This window comes from Phytophthora cinnamomi (assembly GCF_018691715.1).
Source record: "Phytophthora cinnamomi strain GKB4 chromosome Unknown Contig10, whole genome shotgun sequence".
Classification (NCBI taxonomy): Eukaryota; Oomycota; class Peronosporomycetes; order Peronosporales; family Peronosporaceae; genus Phytophthora; species Phytophthora cinnamomi.
In genome coordinates, this window is record NW_027150943.1 from 367,611 (window position 1) to 391,655 (window position 24,045).

The 24,045-nt window shown below is 54.7% G+C and overlaps 3 protein-coding genes across 3 annotated transcripts; 1 reads left to right on the forward strand and 2 right to left on the reverse strand.

The window, feature by feature from the left end:
- Window positions 1-13,533: 13,533 nt before the first annotated feature.
- Window positions 13,534-20,862, forward strand: IUM83_05623 (Neuron-specific calcium-binding protein hippocalcin; the record flags this gene model as incomplete). Its single annotated transcript, XM_067929770.1, has 10 exons — window positions 13,534-14,256; window positions 14,372-14,410; window positions 14,475-14,678; window positions 14,752-14,901; window positions 15,394-15,438; window positions 15,502-15,675; window positions 15,757-16,199; window positions 16,264-16,357; window positions 16,423-16,487; window positions 19,227-20,862. 10 exons carry the CDS (start codon window positions 13,534-13,536, stop codon window positions 20,860-20,862), a joined length of 3,573 nt encoding a protein of 1,190 aa, XP_067798258.1.
- A 378-nt stretch (window positions 20,863-21,240) lies between these two features.
- On the reverse strand, window positions 21,241-21,640 carry IUM83_05624 (transcription elongation factor 1; the record flags this gene model as incomplete). Its single annotated transcript, XM_067929771.1, has 3 exons — window positions 21,241-21,305; window positions 21,381-21,451; window positions 21,528-21,640. The coding sequence occupies 3 exons, from the start codon at window positions 21,638-21,640 to the stop codon at window positions 21,241-21,243; spliced, it is 249 nt and encodes an 82-aa protein (XP_067798261.1).
- A 538-nt stretch (window positions 21,641-22,178) lies between these two features.
- IUM83_05625 (atp synthase subunit mitochondrial) lies at window positions 22,179-23,250 on the reverse strand (the record flags this gene model as incomplete). The annotated part of the gene is made up of 3 exons (XM_067929772.1): window positions 22,179-22,746; window positions 22,821-22,945; window positions 23,017-23,250. 3 exons carry the CDS (start codon window positions 23,248-23,250, stop codon window positions 22,179-22,181), a joined length of 927 nt encoding a protein of 308 aa, XP_067798260.1.
- Between the last annotated feature and the right edge of the window lie 795 nt (window positions 23,251-24,045).

Sequence of the window (24,045 nt, forward strand, 5' to 3'; positions counted from 1 at the left end):
AACGCCAGCACGTCCTTCTCCACAATACCTTAATTCAGTTCATTCGACTTCAGGGTGCGACTGGCGAAGGTGACAGGATGGTAGACTCCGTCGTGCTCCTGAATCAGCGCGGCTGAGATCGCCCAGTCATTTGCATATACCACTACCACAGATTGTAGATCCGGATCGAAGTGATGCAGGATCGGGGTTGATCCGACCTTGTCCTTGAGTCTTGTAAACGCTCGGTAAGCCCGGATCCAACGCGGACCCACGTCACCCAGGTCACCTGCTCCCAGCTCCACGGATCTGGATCCTGCATGGTCGCCTCCTGGCGGAGTCGGTACATCCTTGTTGGATCTTGGGACGCTGGATCCGACATCATCGTCTGGGGTCGACCCCAGATCCACGGATCCTGGATCGCGAAGTAGTGGCCGAACTGGATCCACAGCGGGCTGGCTCACCAATGTCTGGATCTGAGCTTGGATATCGGGCTTAGACATCGCGGCGAAGTCTACTTCTCGTAATTCGTAGAGGACGGCAGCGTACACAGCATAATCTTCAATAAACCGACTGTAATAATTCAGACTTCCGACGAATGACTGCATGGATCTGAGGGTACCCGGAAACGGCAGATCCACCAGCGCGGACACATCCTTGGGATTCGCCTCCAGGCCCGAGTTTGACTCCCAATGACCCAGATACTCCACCTTGCTTTTACCCCAGAAACCCTTCACCACGCTGACCGAGATATCTCATTCATCGCACGCCTCCAGTAGAGCATCTACGCGTTCACATAAGTGGTCCCAGGATCTAGCTGTCACTATGATGTCATCGATGTAGGATCGACGCCCCAGGACCGATGGCGTAATCGAACCGTCCGAATCGCGGCCTCTCAGGCTCATATCCATGGATCCGCTGGATCCAGACCCACCAACATTAGGTCCAGATCCACTTGCGCTGGATCCATATCCATTGGATCAGGAATGTGGGATCCGGGTGAACCCGTACAATGCATTGTCCAGCATTTGTTGATAAATCTGCGGGGCCTCCTTCAGACCGAAGGGCATTCGATTCCATTCGAATAATCCTAACGGGGTAATGAAAACCGAAATCGCAAGAGCTCGATCCGTCATAGTCACCACCCAAAATCCACTGGCCATGTCCAACGAGCAATACCACAGTAGTTTGTCCAGATCCTCCAACATGTCGTTAATTAGGGGCATCGGGTAGATCATCAGTCGAGTTAGACTGTTAACCACTCTGTAATCAATACAAAGTCGTACATCCACACCATTCATTTTGATAATCACCACAGTAGGCGAGGCCCACGGCGAGGTTGAAGCTTGGATAAACTTGGATCCGAGCAGACCTTTGATTAGATCCGACACCTTCTCGCGAAACTGTGGGGCGACCTTGCGGCCACTGATTTTCTGATTTTGCATTCCCGACGTCAATATCATATATCACACCTCGTGCCGCCGGGGGCAATGCATTCCCTTCGCCAGTCACCAAGTGTCGGCGCTTCCAGATTAATTCCCGTAAGCGGTGGATCTGGCCTTCTGACTGGATCTCCGGGTCACCCACCTGTATATCGTCAATGGTGACTTTGTCAGTTCCCCTTGAGACTTCTGGCAGCACAACCATCTCCGCTTCGACATCCTCTGCGTGTAGATCCCCACCTTCGTGGAGACACACTTGTTCGTCCTCGGCTGGATCTGGCCTTGATGGATCCACACTCAGTGGATCCAAGCTCGGCGGCCCCGCGACTGATGAGTCCGTCGTCTGATTTGGTTCCTGTCTCATTCCGCCGTCTGGATCCACGCCTTTTCCCACTTGGTCATCATTTGATGCGTGTACACCTGCCGGATATTTGACCCGTTCCGTAGCACAATCTGTCGGATCTGTAGATCCGCCGGGTGATTACCACCCTGATTACGACCCGATGGTACGATGGGATGCTCCGTCTGTCCCACACCAACTGGATCCACTTACACCCCGTCGCAGTATGTAACGGGCGTCGGACCTTGTCCCAGCAGGTGGATCTTCGTCGGATCTAGATCCACGTCAACTTCGGCGGAGTGCGGGCGGTCTGGATCTGGCGCAGGGGCGCGTCCAGGCACTTTGTTTGGGCCTTCCATGGTTTGCGAAGCATGCCGTGCCAGCATCTTCGGGGGCCCTCCTTCGTTGACCGGCGTCGGTCCTAGATCCACTGCCCAGTCGCCCTGGCTACACTCGCCGGCCGGTCCCTCGGTCTCGGCTGACAGGATCTGGGTGGGCACCCGTCCCGGGGACGCGTTGTACATTACGGCGATCCTCGAGCGCATGGGCGTCACCGCTGTGCGGACGCAGGCACCTCACCGTGCACCAGAGGGCTAGGAACCAGGACAGGATCCAGGCTCCTGGCTGCCGGATCCAGGTTCTTGGTCGCTGGATCTCCGCTTCGGGTCGACTCCTTCGACTTGGGCGGCACTTGTTTCCGGGAATCCGGTACTTGCAACACTTGGATCCGCGAAATCTCGGTAGTCGACACCGTCCAATCCCCCCAGGCCACCCCATCGGGAGGATCGGGAGGCGGATCCATCCGGCCGTCTCCGGAGTCTCACGATCCTACCTTCACTCGCTGGATCCAGGTTGGATCTGGCCGACGCAGTACTGCACGCGACACGGGGTACTCGGGGCGCTCCATTAGCGGCAACGGCGGCGCTTCTGGAGGATTCACCAGCGTCGGCGTACGTCGTGGCTTGCAGGGCTAGGTTCTGCCACTCCATGTAGCGGCGGATCCAACGGACACGAAACCTTGCAATCGCGGGATCCGGTCTCTCGCCAACCACATCGCGATCCGTTCATCGCGCTTCAACACCAACTTCTTGTCACCGACGTTGGTGATCTGCAAGTACTGAGTTTTGCCAGGTCCACTGACCACCGTTGGTACCTCGGATCCGCACGTGTGACCCACAACTTGCCATGCTGTGATGCTCGCAGGCGTAGCGGAAGCTCGAAGCACTCACCGATCACCAGCTGTAGGCGCAGATCCAGACGCATGAGCTTGGCTCTGTCGTTGTATAACTGCCGGCGCCCGCTGAGCTGGATCCGGATCTCGTCAGGCAAACAGAGATCCATCGGCCAGATCCATCCGGATCCCGGCCGGGACCATGAAATCCATACCCAGAATAGCCTCCTGGTCAGCCAGATCCCCGACCCAAATATCGAAAAAATACACCAGGGATCCAGCTAGGGTGGTCTTGAGCCGTGTCCTTCCTTCCGTTGTATACACATTGTCTCCGATCCCAACACAGTCTTGAATCTGGCTCCTGTCGACGTAGCACCCAACCTTACGAGCAAAGGCGGTGTCCACGATGGACACCTCGGCACTTGTGTCTAGGAGTAAGATCCCTTCTCATTGTTGATCTTGCCTGGGATCTTGGCCTGTCTAATCCACTTCCCTGGCGAATGTTGTTTCCAATACCCGCGAGACTCTCCACGTAGGAGGTCCGCGGATCCTGGATCCAGACCGCCAGATCCACGGTAAGCGTTGACATGCTTAGCTCTGGAATTTTGGGATGTAGTATCTTCACCGTCGGTAGGTCTGAACCACAGATCCGGATCCTACTGCTTCCAATAACCCTGGGGTACTTGAGGATCCAGATCCACGGCCACCGTCACATCGAATTTAGCGAAGGCATCCCGTTGGTAGAGGCTCGAGATCACAGCGATACGTTTCCCATGCAGATTACATGTATTATCGTGTGGATCTGGATGCTTACCAACTTGATCTACCGATGTCTCGTCCACAAATGCATTAGTGCAATACGTAGAACGATCGGCTCGTACCGGATTCCAACCCGGCGAGCGTCCTAGTTTAACATCTTCTCAGCCTTTTCAGGCAACATCCCCGCGTGCTTGGTCGGGTTGTACCATTGGCGGCTCCAGAGGTAAAACTCCTCCATCGGACATTTACCCATGTCATGGATCTCGCCACACCCCCGGCACACGAACAGGCAATGATCTGCCAGATGTCCCTTCTTTCCGCACTTCTGGCACGTCAAGCGCCTCCAGCATCCAAGTTCCGTATGCTTCCTGGATCCGCAGTGCGAACAGCGATTGCGCTCGGATCCATCAGCTTGGATCCTGGATCTGCGGTCACGAGGTGCTCGATCCAGTGGACGACGTTCGGGTTGGCTTGGACTCAAGGTCCTGGGCTCTTCTCCAGTTCGGGGCAGGTGGTCACCGTTCTCTGCAAGATAGATCCGACGATATTCATCTCCCTCAGAGTCAGATCCATCTGAGGTGGAGTCGGATCCAGGGCCGGACGCTTGGATCTGGATCGCGCGTACATACTTGGTGGAGGCTGCCGGTGCGGGTGTCACTGGGGCCTTCTGCCGATACTTGCTGGATCCAGCCGCCGACATCTTCTGCCGGTTCTTTTCCCGTTCGTCAACATCGGGAAGCCTCAACAGCGTCAGCCGATCCGCCAGATCCGGGTCGCCCAAAGTCTCGATGAAATGGTCCACATGTTCATCCTTAGATCCACCATCCTTGACCTTCAGACGGGCTCGTAGCCCAGCGACATTGAGTAGGTGCAAATACTCCAGCGGCGACTCGTCCGACCGTTTACGCCCATGATAATATTGACGCGCAACGGAGTTCCCAAATTCACAATATTGGATCTGGAAACTGCGGAGCAGATCCGGCCACCTATCACGGGTGGATCTGGGTAATTGGCGATAGCAGTTCCTGGCGGATCCTGACAGCAGATCCGCAAAGGTCGGGCATTTCTCCTCGTCGGACGCTTGGTCGCGCAGGAACGCTGACTTCACCTTACCCATCCAGGCCCTGGCCCGATACTCGTCGTGGTCCTTGCCGGAGAACTCCTTCAGATCCGAGATCCCTGAGATCCGGACTCGCTGTATCAGAGTGGATCCCTTGGATCCAGCGGTAGCAGTGACCACTGCGGCGCGAGTCGACGTCGGGAAGTCGAGTTCATCCGGGTCATGCTCCCCGTCCGAGTGGTCGGGATCCTGCGACTTGGTTGACTCCATCTCGACATCTTGGGATCCAGGATTTTAGGGCTCCGCTGGCGGCTGGATCTGCGACCGAGCCTGCTGCTCCTTCAAGAAGCGGCTCATGGCGGTTTGAAAGAAGGACTCCTGTCTGTCAGTTGTCTCGTCAGATCCACATCCAAGTCCGGATCCAGATCCAGATCCAATAGTCGTCACGGTTGGATACACTGAGGTAGCAGGTTGCCTCTTAGATCCAAGTTGCTGCCTACCTTCGTGTTGGATCTGGGCTCTAGCCTGGATCATCGAGGTACCGGATGGTCCAAGCGACATGCGCTGCGGCTCAGATGAAGTGTCAGATCCATCTTCGGCTGCGGACACATAGGTTGACGACGTCCGACGAGATCCTGTGGATCCCGGCTGGGCCGTAGCTGATACTGGATCTGGGGCCACCGGAGCCGGAATCGCCGGGATCTCGCCCAACCAGGCCTTCAGCTTGTCGAAAATCTCTTGGACCGAGGACTGTATCACCTCCAGATCCAATTCGAAGAGATCCTGCGGGTTGAACTGGCCAGATCCAAGTCCGGCCTCCCGCAGCAGATGCATCAAATCCTTCACCGCGGTCAACTTGTTTCCTGTCGCCGTGGGGGCCGTAATCGGACCTAGTGGATCTCCCATCCACTTCAGATCCAGGATCCTCTTGACTGGATCTTGGACGATGAAGACGCGTAGCACTGCCTGGCGAAACGCATACTCCAGTGTAGCTTCCGACCACCCAGATTTAGGATCCTTTGGATCCTCATCGTCCAGATCCAGGGCCCTCATCTTCGATCGCGCCGCCGACTTCTTCATCCGTTCTAGGTCGGCCGGCGCGGGGAGCGGCGACTTGTAGGGGTATGGCTTGGATTTTATCGGTGAATCAGCAAATATACCGATCCGAAAGTATCTGTTAAAAGTTTTTGATACTTCCTCACCTTGGTGTAAGTCACACTAGTGAATACATTGAAGTGGGCCACCACAATGAGTGGTCCACACCTACCCAAAGATCCTATTGGTAGAAAACAGCATCTTTCTACCAATTAGAGACGTGCATATTGGCGGGGCTCTGACATCCAGCCGCTGTCAACCCCTTTCATAGATGATAAACAGTCTGAGCAGATTTTAGGAGGAAGATCAATTAACAAACAGTACAGTTCTCACTTTACCTTAAACTAGCTACTTGGTGTTTTATTTGATTTATATTATACTTGTGGCCTCAAGTATAATTGACTCAAGTTATTACAAACGCCTACGCTTCCTCATACACGTAGCGTAACGTGTAAGCCACAGTAGTGAGCTAAGTTAGGCTCATTACACCTGGTAGCACTTTGTAGTCAGTCCAACGACCGACTGCTTGACGTTCGTACGAGGTGTACGAACGCGGAGCCGAGAACGCCATGAGCACGGAGGTGCCCATGGAGAGCTCCAATACGCCTGCAACGCATGTTGCACGCGCGGACTGCCCCCACCTGTCGGATCCAGAGTGGGGGCCCCTCTAACGACTGTCAACAGTCATTGGGGAGGCTGCGATAGCTACGATGCTGCGTATGCTATCGCCGACAGAGCAACATGGTGTTGCTCTGGGGTTCATCATGAAGGAGCCGCGCAATGCTGCTTCCCCAGCGACGGCGTCGTCAGGGACGGCACCGCGTGCTCAGTCGTTGAAACTGAGTGTAAGCAACTGCGTGGGCAGAAAGGGCGAGCCTCTCCTCCGATGGCTTGTCGAACTCGGCACAGCCATTGCGGCTCGACGTATCGTCGACCCGTTGTCAAAGGTTGCGTTCGCCATGTCATGTCTTGGCGGACGAGCGAGGAGTTGGGCGTACGGACGCCGACTCTCAGATCCTACGCGCTTTAGTACGTACGATATATTCAAAGAGGAGCTCAAACAAGCGTTTGAGCCCCCGCAAAATGAGTTCCGGTCGAGGGCGGAGTTCCTCGAACTTGAGCAGGGTAAGCATGACGTCCATGCTTACGCGCAGCGCGCACGATATTTGGTATCAAATATCGTGACTAATCCGATTGACGAGGCGACTAAAGTCGTCACGTTCATGAAGGGACTGAGAGATGGACCCGTGAAGACCTATCTCTTCCGAGAGTACCCGAGTACTCTCGAAGCTGCAATCGCCCTTGCCATGCAAGAAAAGTTTAGCCTGCGGCAGGCTAAACTCCATGTAAATGTACCGAGGCCGCAACCGCGCCCGGTAGCGAGGACGGGAGGTCCGGAACCGATGGACCTCTCGAATGCAACGGCTGCTGGTCACCAGCAGCACGAAAGTAATGCGCGATGCTTCCGTTGCGGAAGGATCGGTCACTTTGCCAGAGGGTGCACGGCTCCGTGCACTACAATGGTGGCCGTCGTGGCGATGCCGGGCATCGCCGCGAACAAACAAAAAAACGTGAACATCCGGTAGGCGTGGGGCGCCCTACTGGTAATGCAGTCACACGTGCCGACATTGGGCACGCGACACTGAGGACTGCAGCCCCCAGTGAGACCAGATCTCGCTGCAAGAAGCAATATGACAGGCCGAACCTGGTCATCTTGAAGGTTTACTCGAAGAGAGCGAGTGACTCTCTTCGAACATTGGTAGAGTCAGGCGCGTCGAACAACTTTGTTCGACTGCGGAGTTTACCGAGACTTGACTTCGAGGAGGTAAATGTACCTCGAAGTCGTCTGGAGGTACGACTGGCAACAGGTACCATCGTGAACACCGAGAAGCGCATCGTGAACGTGCGCTTCTCGTACAAACAACGGGTATTTGTCGAACACTTTATCGTCCTGGACCTGGACGATAAGTTCGACGTGGTAATGGGAATGCCGTGGCTTGCACGGCATAATCCGGTAATTGACTGGAAGAAGCGCACGCTCGTGCGCTTCGGCCGCGATTGCGGAACAGAGGGCGATGGCCCTGTTACCGCAGCGCACGCACCAGCAGGTGCGCGCGGCTCACCAGTCGAGACAGCGCTTAATGCTGCTGTCCCGGAGTGCCCAGGAAGTGCGCGAGGGCGCGCACAAGTGGGATCCACGTCGGCAATGCTGCTGACGTCGGAAGAAAAAGACGTACTGGTTCCGGGAACCAATACCCACATTCAAGCGTGTAAGGGACAGTCCCTGACCCGAAAAGGTCAGGTCGACAACGACGCACCCTCGGTCATGAGGGGCTCCGCCAATGAATGGCGTCGAGGTGACGAAGGCGTGTCAACTCCGGGAGTTGACGCTGCAAACAGCGTGGGCGGGTGCAAACGTACCGCACTGACGCAATTTGCATGCTGTCGTGCAGCCGGGCTGCACGACGAAGCGCCATGCGATCAAGCCGGGCTTGATATCGCGCGCCCGCAGACAGGGTCTGCCGGCGAAGGGACACATTACCGTGCAGCCGGGCTGCACGAAGGAAAATGCGGTCAAGCCGGGCTTGATACCGCGCGCCCGCGGACAGGGTCCGCCGGCGAACGACAGTCCACGGCCGGGCCTGGACCAGAAGAACAACTGTGCGGAGCCCGGCTCCGCACAACAAGAAGACGGCGCAAGCGGAAAACGCTGCGCAAGTCTCGGTCCGGGACCGAGACGCAACAAGAGCAGTCTGATGGGCAGACTGCGGCGGTGACGCCGAATGTCAAGACGCTAAGCGTCTTGACGCGCACCGATACTGGATTCCAGTATCGTGACATGGAACTCGCTAGTCCTCCGACGATGGCGTCGGAGTTGACTTCGCTTCCAGCCATGAGCTGGAAGCGCTTCACACGCGACTTGCACGATGGACGCATCGAGCAAGTCTGCGTTCTTTCGGACAGCGAAAGAACGGCGAGCGAGAGCGAAGAGCTGAGGCAGCTCTTCATGGGAAGTACCACTGAGAGTGAAGACACTCTCAGTGCGAAGACGAAGCGAGAGCGCTTCGAGGAACAAGGTTGGGACTCGCTGAAGTCGAGTCCCTATTACGAATGGTTGAGAGAGTACAAAGATGTACTCCCAGAAGAGATTCCTGCGGAGCTTCCGCAGGATAAGGTCATTCAGCACGAGATTGATCTCGTGCCGGGCACGAAGTACTGTGTCACGCGGCAGTGGCCACTGCCGCGAGAGCAAGTAAAAGCAATCGACGACTTCTTTGAAAGTCGTCGCAAAGCAGGGCAAGTGCGGGAATCAAAGTCCCCGCACAGTGCTCCGACGTTCTGTGTCAAAAAGCCACAGGGCGGATGGCGCATCGTTCATGCCTACAACAAGCTGAACGATGCGACGGTACCGGCGCAGACGCCGATACCGCGAAAAGATGTTATCATCGATTCGATGGCCGGGAGCACCGTTTACAGTGCTCTCGACTTGCGAGATGGATTTTATCAAATCCTAATGCGTGAGAGCGATATCCCTCTCACGGCAGTGAGCACGTCAAGCGGCATGCTCTGGGAATGGCTAGTAATGCCACAGGGGCTTAAGAATGCCCCTGCGACTTTCAACAGGTGCGTGACGCACTTGTTGCGCTCGGTGCGCGACTTCGCACCGAGCTACTTCGATGATGTGTTCATCCACAGCCGGGCTGTGGACGGGAAGATCGACGTAGAGATACACATAGTGCATCTCCGAAAGCTACTTGAGCTTATGCGAAAGCATAGGCTCTAGGCGAACCTGAAGAAGTGCATTTTCGGGGCGAGCGAGATACACGTCGTCGGGTGTCTCGAAGAGAAAAATGGCGTTCGTCCTGACCCGGAAAAAGTCAGAGTGATTCATGAATGGCTAACGCCTTCAAGTGTCAAGTAACTGAGGCAGTTCCTTGGCTTGGTCACGTACTTGTGCAAGTACGTGGAGGATTACGCGGGCAATATCCGCCCGCTGCCACAGCTTCTCAAGCCGGAAGCTTTGTGGAAGTGGACAACTGATTGCCAAAAGGCATCCGATGCAGTCAAGCGGGGCTTGACTGAGGCGCCGATCTTGGCAGTGGCTGACCAAGATCGTCCTTTCCACGTCGTGTGTGACGCATCCGACTTCGCGATCGGATGCGGGTTGATGCAGCACGATCACGAGGGCCGTGATCGTGTCGTCTACTACCAATCGCGTCAGCTGAAGCCAGCTGAGCGCAACTATCCGGTGCATGACAAGGCGCTCCTTGCCACGAAATACGCACTCGCAAAATTCCGAGTGTATTTGCTTGGAAGTATACCGTTTGTGGTCTACACCGACCATGCATCACTGCGCACTGCAGTGAAGTCACCACACATAGCACAAAGAATGGCGAGATGGCTCTCATTCTTTACTGAGAATAACTTCCGGGTCGAATACAAACCCGGAAGATTGAATGTGGTGGCCGATATCACGTCGGCCGGACTACGCACAAACAGCTGACGTCAATGTCATTGACGCCATGCGATCGAGCACACCCACGTCGTCTTTGATGGACGACGTGAAGGCCGTGTACGCGCACGACGCGGACACGAAACTCCTGCTGGCCTATGGCACAGCGCCTTCTGACAAGTCTCGTCAGAAGCTGCCCGGCCACCTTCGTGCGTGTGCACACCGCTTTCGAGTGCACGACGGATTATTGCTTTATAATGCAGTCGACGACAACGCGATCCGCGTTGTCGTGCCGAATGATCATGACCTGCGACTCAGGATCATGTACGAGTATGATGATTCCCCGACTGCGGGACATCTTGGACGTGAGAAGACATACGTCATTCTCACACGCGACTTCTACTGGCACCACCAGTATAAGTGGGTGCGCAAGTACATCCGTGCTTGCGAGGTATGCCAACGCGTAAAGCCTGCGCCATTCGCGCAGGCTCCGTTACAATCACTACCGACTCCGTCGGAGTGTTGGAAGTTCATGTCTTTGGACTTCATCTTTGGTCAGTGCGTGCCTCGACCGGTTCTACGTGAATGCCATGCGGCATCCACGTCTGCTGCGTTTACTCGGAGTAGTGGCTCCCACTTTTAGAGGGGGAGGATCTACGACTGCAATACAGCAGCCGCAGAAAACGGCTGACACCTGCACGGTGTCAGCTGCAGTAACGAGAAATGAAACGCAAACGTCTGCGCAGGACGCAGACCTCACCGAAAAGAAGGAGCATGAGTCTGCGCAAGGCGCAGACTCCTCAAGCAATAAGGACAAGATCAACAAATCTGTGCGGGGCACAGACCCTACAAACAACAAGGACCATGGGTCTGCGCAAGCCGCAGACACCACCAAGAACAACGCAGAGGCTGGATCTCTAGCGGAGAGCGAGCTGGATAGCTTCAGTTCGGATGCAATTGATTTCATTAACAAAAGACAAGCCGAGATTCGGTTTGTCCAAGATGCAATAGCAGCCTCTGTTGATCAACAGAAGCTGAACGCACAAAACAACAAACAAACAATGTGGGCAGAGGCAACACAAATGAATTCAAAGTTAGTTCATTGGTTTTGTTAGCTACTCAAAACCTGCCTAAACATGCAGTTTCGGATTTCAGAGCAAGTAAGCTTGTTCCGCGCTTCATCGGGCCGTTCACTGTGTTGGCACGGCACAGCAACGCTTACACGCTAGACATACCGTCTTTATCCGGGTCCCCAACTCGACCTGGGTATTCGAGGCGGTCTGAGAGGCCGCCGCGACCTGATCCTTCTGGTTCGCCAGCTCCTGCTTCAGGGCGGCGAACTCAGTGCCCTGCAGACGCTCCACGGCAGTCACCCGGTCGTGGAGAGGCGCATACTGATCAGCCCGGGCTGATCATACCCGGGGCGTGTTCCCACCCCCGCCACCGCCGATCCGTGACGCCCGCGGCTCAACCCGCTGGATTGTTGAGCGGATTGTTGACCAAAGTATCCCGAAAACGAACCCTCAAGGGGCTCGTTTTCGTATTCATTGGAGAGGATTTCCTTCCCATCCAGATACATGGAAGCCGCGGAGCGTCTTGCTTGAGGACGTTTTCGGAAATGGTGAGGGCGTAGGAAGAGCAGATAGCGCTGGCGCAGCGGAAGTAGTACGAGCGCTGCGGTCATCGCTAGCGCCCGAACCCTCACATGCTGAGAACTTAGCACGGAGCTCTTGAGGCTCTCGGGCACACGGAACGACGTGTACCCGTTCAGGTCGCGGTCGCTCAAGCGCATCGCGCCCGGAAAACACTTCGCGCACTGAAAGTCCTCGGGCACAGTGCACGGCACGTTAGCCTCCTCCGCAGCAACGTGGAGTTGCTCCAACTTTCCACGCTTCGAGTACGTCTCGAAGCGATCACGCGCTTGCTTAATCCGTTCACAGTAAGCATCCGGCTTGTTGTTGAACTTTTCAACAACTAGTGAAAGATTTCATGCAACGTGACGAGTGTCTGCTGGACAGGGTCCACAAGTTGATGAAGAAACTCTGTACGGTGAAGGCAGAGCCCTCCTGTGGTCCTACACGAGTCTGGCGCCTGTGATGCGCAATGAGTCTAGGTGGTCAAGCTCTCACGCGATGCTACAGCGCTACACCAAGTTGGAGCCTTTACTGTTGACAAGAGCGGAAACTATTCAGGTCTCGTCTCTGCTCAAGGATCTCGATAATTTCGAGTCGGTTACTAAATCTCTTCAAAGAACAACCCTCACGCTTTCAGCTGCACGCCGCCTTTTCGACAACGCCATATCTAAGTATCCGGAGCTGAAGCCTCGACTGGTTTAAAACGTAGCGATCGTCAACTACCCTGCTCTAGAATCCGGCCTTGTCAAGATTCAGCCGGGCCATAATCTCACGGTCGCTGAGAGAACTGCTTGTGCGGAGTTTCGTGCCGATGGCGCTAAAACTGGTGACGGGGACCAAGGTGGCGAAACCAGCACGCCCTTCGTCGCTCAGGCCTTCAAGCGACACAAGATAACGAAGCGCAGTGCCTACGTGGACGTGGGGTACGTTCCTCCCACTTCATGAACGTCTATTCTCACGCACTAAGCTGATATCCAACGACCTCCGTAAGAGTATGGAACGAGTTACACTCGAGACGCTCGTTTTACTCCACTGCGACCGCTTACTGTGGAATGTCTACACAGTTGATGAAGTTCGTCTCACCATTCGACGCAATGTTAGCAATTAACTAAATAATTCACAGTTGACGAAGTTCGTCTCAACATTCATCGCAATGCTAGCAATAAACTCCATAATTCATTAAATGAATTATTGAGTTAATCTTGCTTTTTAATTTTCCCTCCCCTGCTCCTGGCGCGCTGTCGGGCGTGGCGTCTGAAATCTTTGCTGCTGCCATGGGTGCTCAAAGCTCTCGGCTCGCGATTGGTCAATAAACATTTTGATTAAAAAAAAAATAGTTGCTGCTGCTGGCAATGACTACCCCTAATGTAGTAAGTAAACCCTTTGCCACTCTTGCGAATGGAGTATTGAGATGACTCCTCGTGCTGCTGTCCAAACAACCTACCTATACTACATGTATACACACACTGTCCTCCCAGACTAAAGCTTCGCCTCTAGTATAAAGGACGTTTTGCCACACAAAAATCATGAAAACACAATGGGATTTTATGTACCGAAACGTAATGTTGCCCTTCAACATGTATCTTTCGCCGCGCCTTCCGCGATGGAGTCGCTCGACCGCGCCCGCGCGCTGAACGCGCTGCTGGCGCTGCCGCGGCTGGAGCGCATGCTGCGCGTGTACCGCACGTGGGTGAACGTGGAGGGCGTGGAGGGCGGCATGGCGCTCACGCGGCGCGAGCTGCAGTGCGTGCTCGAGTTCCCGACGCAGGAGCGGCACGTGGACTTCCTCTTCGACACGTTCCGCTGCGCCTCCAGGCCGCGCGTGGACCTGCTGACGCTGCTGACGACAGCCACCGCGCTGGCGCAGGGCGCGCTGGCCGACAAGGCGCGCTTCGTGTTCGCGCTCGTGGACCTGGACACGGAGGACGACATCGTGGAGGCGGAGCTGGCGCTCGTCATCAGCTCGTGCTGCGGCGGGCTCCACCGGCTCGGGCTCGTCCCGGACGAGGACCGCGTGTCCGAGATGGACGCGATGGCGCTCGCGTACGAGGCCTTCGACTTCGTGGGGCTCGAGGACGGCGACAAGATGACGCTCGCCATGTTCCTCAAGTGGTGCGTGTTCCACCCGAGGCCCCGGGCGCTGCTGGAGAGGATCGGCTGTCTGTTGGCTGCGTGCGACGCAGTGAGGGAGATGAAGGAGGCGCTGCAGGAGCACAAGGAGAGACTGGAGGTCGGATCGCTCGGGCGTCACAGCGATGTCGACCTTGGCTCGTTGGATAGGGGGGTGGAGAAGAGTGGGGCTGTCGTGGGACCAGGAGCAGGACAGGTGAGCAGTAGGACGAGGTTCGGAGGTGGTGGGTCACATTGGTAGCACTGAGCTGTGGTTGTTGCTGCCTGGTGCTTTGACTGTGGTGGTGGGATACGCTCTCTTCCGAGCGCAGCCCGTGCCATTAGACGGGTCGCGTGAAGTTCGCCGAGTTGTAAGCTATCACAACACTCGCGTCTATAGAAATGCTTGCGCTCTGACATCATTATTTGATGCAGTTAGGCCCTGTTGTCGGTTGTGTGTCGTCTCGCGCTGCCCGCGTCCTCATCGAGTGTGATGCAAAGGGCGATATTGCCTGCGTGGCTGTCGACCGGATCAGCTTAAAAGAGCATCGCGCCATTCAGCGAGTGAAAGCGTTCCGTCCGACCATATTCACCCTGACAGAACTGACACCAGGGCGCACGTACAATTTATCGCTCCAGGTACGCTGACTTCGAGTTGAATGCGAGTATTTGCTAGTAAGAACGATTTACTAAGCTGGTGTAACATTGTCAGGGGCTACTAAACGAAGAGTTTGGAGTTTTGCAAACGCCGCTTGAAAATCTACCGGCGTTTCGACTGGTGATAGTGTCAGAGGATCGTTTCTTGGATGGTGTAACAGAAGAGAGCGTGTTGTCGGGTATATCGCCTCCTTATCTGGGAAACGTGTCGTGCAATTACTTACCTTTGGTCGGCTCACTCCAAGCCAATGTCACAGTGCATTTGGGATGCGTCGTTGCCTTGGCACACGAACTCCAACGAATGTATCGGCTTTTTGCTCAAAACCAGCAAAATGATCGAGCTGCGGATTTGGTGGATTTCGTAAGGCAATGCGTACGCCAGCATTGGAGTACACCAAGAAGTCAGCAACTTTTTTCACGCGGAGGACATTGGTTTCCAAGTGTTGGTGTTTTGCGTGCACTCCTAACAAAAGAAGATATCCCTGTGTCGTTCCTTAAAGTGGTTCAGAAGATTTTGGCGGAATATGAGGAAGTTGGCGATTTTCGGTCGCACAGCGATTTACCGTCTGAGAAGTATTTGTATCGCCTCCAAAAAGGTGTAGCCGTGCTTATGATTGATACTCTTGAGACGGTACTCGGTAGTTCGAAATTAACACCGTTTGTTCAGCTCTCTGAAACGTTGCTGTCGGCATCCCAGTGGAAGGCTTTGGAGTTTTGGTTGGACTCGGCTAACGGTGAGGAAGTAAGTCTAACTGACATGCCTAATACTCTTGTCATTATGTGTGACCTCCCGCTGATATCGCAGCGGGAAGAAAGCGAAGAGATTATGCAAATGTGGGAGCAACGTTTGAGAGTGAAAAACGATGCAGCTGATTTCCGCAACCGTATTAGCACAGGCGAGATGGGTGTCACGTCGTGGGGGTTGTATCCAAATGAGCAAACGCGCCTACTCCGCCTAATATTTCGCAAGCTGGGGGAGGTATCGACATGCATATTCGTTTCGGTACACTGTGGGTGCACTTGCTTACGTCACGCTGGTGCTGTATTTGCTTTTGGGTAGCATCCCAGGTTTCATGTCGTATTTGTTTGTAGCGGTGCATATGGCTCGCGAATGAAGATTAAAGAGATCTCGACACAACGTAGTTTTGAGCAGATCGTTGTGGGTCCTATTTCCCAGTCAGCGTCACCCTCGTGGGTAGATCAGGCTACAACCAGAATTCCCGCTTTTGCTGACAAAAGTCTGTCGACCCGCTACTCGATTGAGCAAGAGATACCCAAGGGGGCTACAAAATCTCAACAGTACTGCGCTCTTGAGTTAGTCCCGCATCCACTTGGTGCTTCAAGTGATGTGAAGTTTTACGTGCAGAACCACGGTGAAGCAAGACTTATCCTAGGCCCCATAATTGGCCGGGTTACCCCCAGAACGGCGAGAATTCTGATTGAGCTTGACCGATCAGTGCCACATCTAGTCTGCACACTGACTGATCCTGCGACGTCCCAAAGGTATGCACACTTGGTTTTTGTGTTTATCTGTTGTGAGCCTCCAACATTTTATGTACTCCTGTAGCTACTCTTCAAGAACCAACGTAGAAGCATTTGCGCCAATAATCCTTAAAGTGGAAGGCCTCCAGCCAGGAACCCGCTATGCTATCAACTTTGAGGTAAGGAGCAAATCTATATTTCATGCTGAGTAGATTTACTTAAACTGTCTTCGTGTGCTCTACAGGGCTTGCTGGAAAGTAAAGACACGGTGTTGGGGCATGTCCTCACGCCAGCTTGGGTATCACTGGCGTCAGAATGGCTTGTGGTAAACTGTAACTCGATGATAGATTTTTTGCCTGCACCGTCCGCAGACTTGCTGTCATCAAGCCTTCAGTCTAATTCCCAGTGGTCCAGAATTCTCGCAAACGGTATACCTTCGTTCAACGCCCAGCTAGCTGGGGAAAGAAGTCACCGCAATGGCGATTATCTTGGTGATTACGGTGACGAGGGACAACAAAATTTTAATCCCTGGCACAGCATTGAAGACGAACATCTATCTGAACCTCTCTCAAGCCCACAAATGCTGGTTCACCTAGGCGGTCAAGTGGACATGAGCCGAGCTTTCACTGACGAAGAGCTCGCTAGTCTCGCGGTTCGTCTAGCAAAATATGTGGAGAGTGGTACTTTTGATGAAGATAGTGAGGAGTTTAGTCTCCTGCGATCAGAGCTGCGATATCGTATGCAAGAGGTATATCGCATCGCTTGGGGGATGCCACCGATGAAGCATTTGCTTGGATACTGCAGTAACCTCATGCTTTTAAACGACGACTCAGATCTTTACTTCAGTCCAAGTAATTTACGCAGTATTATCAGCAGAAGCAAGTACAGCAGCTTATCCGATATCACTTTGAGTAGTGTGGTGGCAATACTACGAGGAGTCGCGTTCGAGCTGTGGCAGCTATACCAAAATCAACTATGGGCCGACCTTGCAGAGCGAGAGCTTAAGTATGGCAGCAAGAGCAGTGGTAACAAATCCGCATTCTCCACCACGTATGGAATCAACCGCATCGTTGCAGCCAATGTTAGTCATGAAGTGTATCAGTACTGCAATGCGATTGAAGCTGAAAACAATGTATCTGCACCGGCCCCGCGAGCGACAGACGAACCAAGCGGTATACCAACAGTTAGCATATTTTCTGTCGCCTCTTGGAAGGTTATCGACGAAGCTCTGGAGGCTTCAAATACAACTTCCGAGGCTGCGCAAAATCGGGCAGCACCCACTAGACCCAAGAACACTGTTCAGCAACTGGTTTTGGTAATTTCAGGTGATTTAATGGCTTGGGGTGGATCGAAAACGTTTCCTGCTCTACGCTCCGAAATCGTTAAGTTATTCGAGAAGTTGTTTTCTTGGAAATTCGCTGATCGAGTTCGTCGAGATGTCGCTGTGATATGTTGCCGCACAGCTGGAAGTTCCATCGCTTTCGAAGTGACGGATGAAAAGATCAGTGAAAGCCTTAAACTTACTTGCGTAGGTTCCATCAGTGAGGCTCGTGAGCTGCTTCACCGAGACCTAAAGAAAGCAAAAGGAGCTGCTTCGGTAGCCGCGAAGGGTGCAACAATATCCAAAGGCCATTTCTCCAAGCGGTTTTCGTATCGGAGCATCACTAGCACTGCCAGTTCTGCGGTAACTGGGTCCAGTTCGGTTGCAGCGGGACGAGAAAAACAGTCGTCAGCTGATATTGAAGTGGCAACTCGTATACCCGCACGTTGTCGAACATTTGTCAGCTATCGCTTTGTCACTGATTATCGTCGAGGCTTCTTTGACGAAACCCTTCGATTTTTCCCACCTCGGGTATCCTTGCCAAAAGCTGTTGTTGGTCCCGTTATTGGTCGAATGGTGCTTAGCGAGGTTCCCAGAGCGGAAGTTGGCGAACCGCTTGCTGAGGGTGATCCTGGCGATCCAGCAAAAATGCAGTTTACAGTGCCTATTCTACTTGAAGTCAACGCAGATGCACACGTCGTTTGCGTCGTGACGGACATTCTGGCAAATCAAGACGTCCATGTCGTGCAAACGCTGACCAGATATCACCCCCAAGTGTTTGAAATCACGTCCTTAGTACCAGAACGTCGCTATGTCTATCGCTTCGAGGGTATAGCAAATTCTGAAAGCCGTCGCGGGAGCTTTCACACACCGTCAAGCTCTTCAACGGCGCTCAATTTCTTGGCTGTTAGCTCAAACTTCCCGGAGCAGATGGAGGAGACATCAGATAGTTTATGGGCAGCAATACGAAAACGCGTTCAAGTGTCGTGGTGTGGACTAAATATGCTCTTGCACTTAGGTGGCCAGGTGCCCATGCACGAAGCTGCATTCGAGTGTTTCGAGTGGGTGCGTAGAGAGTTGAAACATCGAGGCAGAGGTCTCGCGGACAGTGAGATTGATACGGAGCTGACATCAATGCGTCGAAAAGTACGTCAACGGCTGCAGCAGCGTTATCACCTATGCTGGAATATACCAAATGTACGAGAAACACTAGCACATACTAGCAACTGGTTCCTACGCTCACAGACGGACGTGGCGCCTTTTTTTCGGAATCACGAAGTTCTTTACACGAAAGCTGCACAACTTGTGCTTTGTGAAGCTAAACAGATTGTTGCAGACTACCAGATTTCGCTAATGCTTCGAGAATCGGAGGCTACCCACGAAATGTTAACTGCTACAGCTAAGATCATTCCCGACCAGCAACAAGATAAAGCTCGAGAAGAACCTACACGTGGCGATGCACAAGTTGGAAAAATCAACGTTCCTGAAGCATCCAAAGGCGATGGCTTGGATAATAACGAAGGTTCTAAAGCAAACAATCAGGATCAAAACGAGGGCGAATCGGTTGGTGAAAGCGTTTCCGAGCGTGTGGACACTGCCCAATTCATTCAGACTGGTGAGGTGGGGATCTTTATGTGTGATATGCGCAGTACGCCTCGCGATGACGTCGTAACATGTAACAACCGACTCCTAACTCCGCTCACCCAACAAGAACGTGCCGTCATAAGTGAAAAGCAATGGATGCAGTTGGAGAAGGCTCTGAAAAAGAAAGTCGTGATGGTGTTTGTGCTCTGCTTGGAGCTTCCGCTGATTCTTACTGACGCAAAATACGTCGACGCTATGCGTGAGGAAGCTGCCTTGTCAGGAGTTGATGTTGGTCAGGAGGAGGCTTCAGGTCGCTGGAAGCTGTACGATCGCCATACAGTAACGCAGCACTGGGTTTCGTGCCGCCGGCAGCTGGAGCAGTTGCTGAACTTGCTTTTCCGATGGAAAGCGAAGCATCGTGGCCGCGATGTGATCGTCCTCAGCGGTGGAATGCGTGCTGGGCTCGAAACAATGGTGCATGATCGCGAGACGAAACTATCCGTTCGCAACTTTACTGTCGGCCCGCTGACAGCACGTGTAGAACCAGACTTCAGCGATATGCCACTCGCTGGTACCGCGTGCCCCACTTTCCTGGGCGGTTCAATGCGAGACGAACGCTTCACGTTCTCTCACTCGATCGTAGCCAGCAAAAACTACCTGTTGACGCACGCTGTCATCGCTCGTGAGAAAAATGAGCCACAAAGTGCAGCACGAGAAGCTGAAGAGATACGATCGGCAAGCATTGAGACAGAGTTCATCGTCGACGATGGCCAAGTGGATATTGCTCACCCTGTCAACCAATACCGACGATTCCCAGCCTGGTGGGTGAACTACGTTCCCATGGGCAAGATTGTTTTCTGGGACGACACCGTCATGATGCGAGCACAGTCTGATGAGGATACAACGTCGTTGGTACGATATCTGCAAGACGGTCGCGAGTTTACGGCAGCGCTTGAGGTGCTCTTCGAGAAACATCAGTTCGCCGAGGCAGCGCGCATGGAAGAGCTGCGCAGTAAACACCGCAGACGACAACGAGGCCCGGAAGAGCTGCGGACAAGTCTTCGCGAAGTCTTCGCCGAGCTGTGGAAGGTGCTCCCGGATTCACACCGCCAGCGGGTGGCCTACTTCCGAGACGAGTTCGTGTTCGACTTCTTGCTGGGATACCTGGCACCGGACTTGTTCGAGGACAACAAAGCACAAGACGATGACGAGAGACCACCACTTGAGTTCGCCGCTTTCTCCGCGCTGTGTCGCGACTTCATCTTCAATGCTGGAGTGCTGAATTTGATTCTGAATATGCAGCAAGAGGACGAACGCCGCACGATTGCACTTCATCGCGCTGAGGCGCGCCGCCAGGCTGCCGAGCGCGAGGCTCATCGACTTCAACAAGAGCAGCAGCGCGCTGAGGAAGAGGCCGAACTTGAACGTCTGCAGGACGAAGATCCTGAAGAGTACGCGAAGCGCAAGTTGGCGGAACACGAACTCGCTCAGCAGGAGAAACTGGCTAAGGCCGAGGCAGCCCGAGAGCAACGCAAGGCCGAAAAGCTGCGAGACGTCGAGGAAGAGCTGGCAATCGCGAAGGAGCAACGTAAACTCGACAAGTTAGCTGAGAGTGGCAACGACCCCCACGAATTCACCCGCCGACGCGAACTGCTAGCTGCCCGGGTCCGCAAATTCGAGGAGCGCAAGCGCCTCCGCGAAGCCGACGAAGCGCGCCGTCGCGAGAAGAAGGAGAAGAAGAAGAAAGAGAAAGCCGCGCCGCAAAAGGAGAGCCACTAACTTGCGTCCGCCAACCTGATAACAACACTTCAAGATACAGCAAAACCCACCGAAAAACGACAATCATCAGTGCCTCAGTCCACCCTGTCTATTTACCTAAAACTTTGTTCACGTTGCGTCGGCTCCGAGGCATTGCTGACCAGCTCGAGTCGGAAGGCTCGGGCCTCGCGCAACGCGTGGCACCAGACCAGACCCGCGAGCTGCCCGTGCTCAGGCAGCCGACGACGGGGGTGGCCCTCTCTATCTCGCAGGGCTCGCTGCGGCTACGCTGTTGGCCGGTTCATATGTGCTGGTCGTCGCCTGTTCCCTCCCCTGCGAGCGGCGCAGGGGTCGAAGCCTGCCTGGTCTGGCGAGTGGGGGAGCTGCTGCAGCTCGCACCTATGCATTCAGCGCCTCGCACTCGTCGATCCAGTCCGTGTACACGTCAATGGGTGCGCTCAAATCTGCATACAGCAGCCACGCGGGCGTCAGCACAGTCTCCACAGAAGCTCTTACAGCTCAGCCACAGGGCAGCGTACAGTGGATGGGGGTCTGGAAGCTCTCGGTGCACACGCGGCAGGACAAGTGGCCGATGTTGCGCTCGCGGTCCCTGCGCAATAGGTTAAAAGGGTTAGTAAAACAAGTAGGGGGAGTGTTGGGGGGAGTGCAGCGTCGGCAGCATTTACATTTTGCACTCGACGGCCTCGTCGTGAGAGCAGAAGGGGCACTTGAACACGGTGGAGACGACCTGCTTCTTGCGCGTCTGGATCTTCTTGGTGGATTTCTTCCTCCGGCCCATGGCTGTGTCTGTCTCGCTGGGTCTCCTGGTCTCCTGGTCTCCTCGCCTTCTTGATCACTTGCGTCCTTCAGGATGAATTCAAAAGTGGCCTGCCAGTTATATTTTGCTCCGCGCGGTGTATTGTTTCTACACAAGCACCCTTATGTTGCAACTGTCCGATGAAACTGCAGTTGATGTCCCCCCCTTTCGGGCAACTGATAAAGCTACCGTGGTGTGTGTTTTGAGTTTTTGTTGTTACGGTAGTGTTATCCTTCATAATTAAATGGAATATTTGATCTTGAGGGCAAGACTACCGTTCGACGCGATGGACACCTTGGTGGACCTGTGCAATGATGGACCCGTTACTTAACATGGAATGCTGGACGCGTGCGATGTGGACTGTCACTCTGCCGTCTGCTTATTCTCTCAAGTAGATGGATGGTCCATTCATTTTTAAACTGCCGAGGCCAGGATTCTGGGGGGCTCTTGCTAACTGGCACGCACTTGGCTCCGCCGGCACTGCACTGCATGCACGGTCGGGTCAGAGAACGACAGCAGCTTACATGAGCTCGAGCTTGACCTCCTTGGGGGCCTTGAAGTCGGCGTCCTCGAGGCCGAAGCGCTTCATGTAAGCGTCCAGGTCGGCCTGAAGCTCGCTCTGCTCCGCCTCCGTGAGCGTGACCACCTGGCCCTGCTTGGCCTCCAGGTCGGCGGCGTAAGCGCGCAGCTCCTGGGTGAAGAGAGCAGCCACGTCGTCCTCCTTGTTCTCGTCCACGTCGGCGTTGCCCAGGATGTCCAGGGCGTGCTTGAAGGCCGCGTCCTTGAGCTTCTTGTCGCCCTTCTGCACGACGGCGCGCACCTTGCTGGTGGCGCTCTCCACCATGCTCTTCTGCAGCTCCAGGTTGTAGCTGGCCTCGATCTCGCGGATCGACTCGAGGTTCTTCACGAACGTGTCGCGCGTCTTGTGGCGCAGCTTGTAGGCCTGCACCTCGCACATGAGGGCCACGGCCTCCTTGTGGGCCTCGGCCACGGCAGCGATGTCCTCGTGGATGTTCAGCATGGCCTTGTGGGTCTCGAGGGTCTCCTTGGCCAGGTTCAGGTTGGCGTCCTCCACGGCGTTGTGCTCACTGCGTAGCACACACAACCAACCAGGTCAGACATGTCCCCTCCTGTCTAAATCTCCGCCCCAATCAGTCCTCACCCGAGGATGGCGGCAGCGCGCTCGTCGAAGAACGAGGCGATCATCTCGCCGCCGAACTTGTACGAGGCCGAGCAGAAGAGCAGGAAGCAGCAGGCCAGCTGCGACTCCTCGTTCAGCACGTAGAACTGCGGGAGGGGAACGAATTAGCCTCAGTTTTACGAGGAGGAGAAGGAGAGAGGGGAGCTGAGCAGCGTACGTGGTTGGAGATGGCGGGGATGGCCAGGGCGCCGATGATCGGGGCCGAGATCTTCCAGTCCGTGAGGCCGGCCTGGTCCAGCAGGCCCTCGGTGGGGACGGCGATCTCCTCCGAGGCCTCCTCCTGCTTGCGGGCGACGCCCGTGGTGTGCAGGCCCATGGGGCGCAGCGTCTGGGCCGACGCCAGCTTGGACGAGCGGAGCGCCGCCTTGCGGAGAGCGATACGGCCGAGCATGGTCTCACAGAAGTCTCTCTTGGTCTGTCGGCTAAGCAAAGTGCAGTCAAAGGCCCCCCTGGCCGCACGATTCCAGGGCCAGTGGCTCCGGCTACGGGTAGAGGCAAGGCCCGGCGGAACACGTGTGCAAAACCCGTTTGGCGAAAAGCCGCTACTACTGGTTTTGCGCAATAACATACAATATTTGAGTTCGATGCGCTATATGTATGGAACACTCTGCCTTTTCCCGTACACTTAAAACGGGTTTTGGACGCTCGACATCACAACCCATATTTATCATAAAAATGTGCCATCCGAGTGGTACATCCCGGAGCCCTTCAACTTGTTGCCCACTTGGTCACGTCCACCACAATAGCCACTTTGGTATCTCCTCCACCAAAGCTGCAGTAGCCGCTCGGATGCCACGTATGGAGCCGCTTCGTCGATGACCCCTTCGATATGCAGCAAATGTCAGCGATGGCATCACTGATGCTGCCGTTCGGGGAATGGACCCAACGACCTTCTCCGTGAAAACCAAGTGCGTCGACGACTCCGCCGGGATTCGCCCCACCACCTCAAACAGCTCGGACGGGTACAACTCGATCCACCACTCCATGGAAATGACGTCGGAAGACACGCGCAAGTTGAGGTGGTAGTCGGAATCGGGTTCAGGGGGAAACAGGTTCGCGAAGTTCACCGAAGTGCCTTCCCAGTCACGCAGAAACCATTCAGAACACGGCGCCCTCGGCGGAGCCAGGAACAGGGTCGTTGTGTTGCTGGCTGGGGTGTCCAACTCATCAACTGCGTGTGGATCGT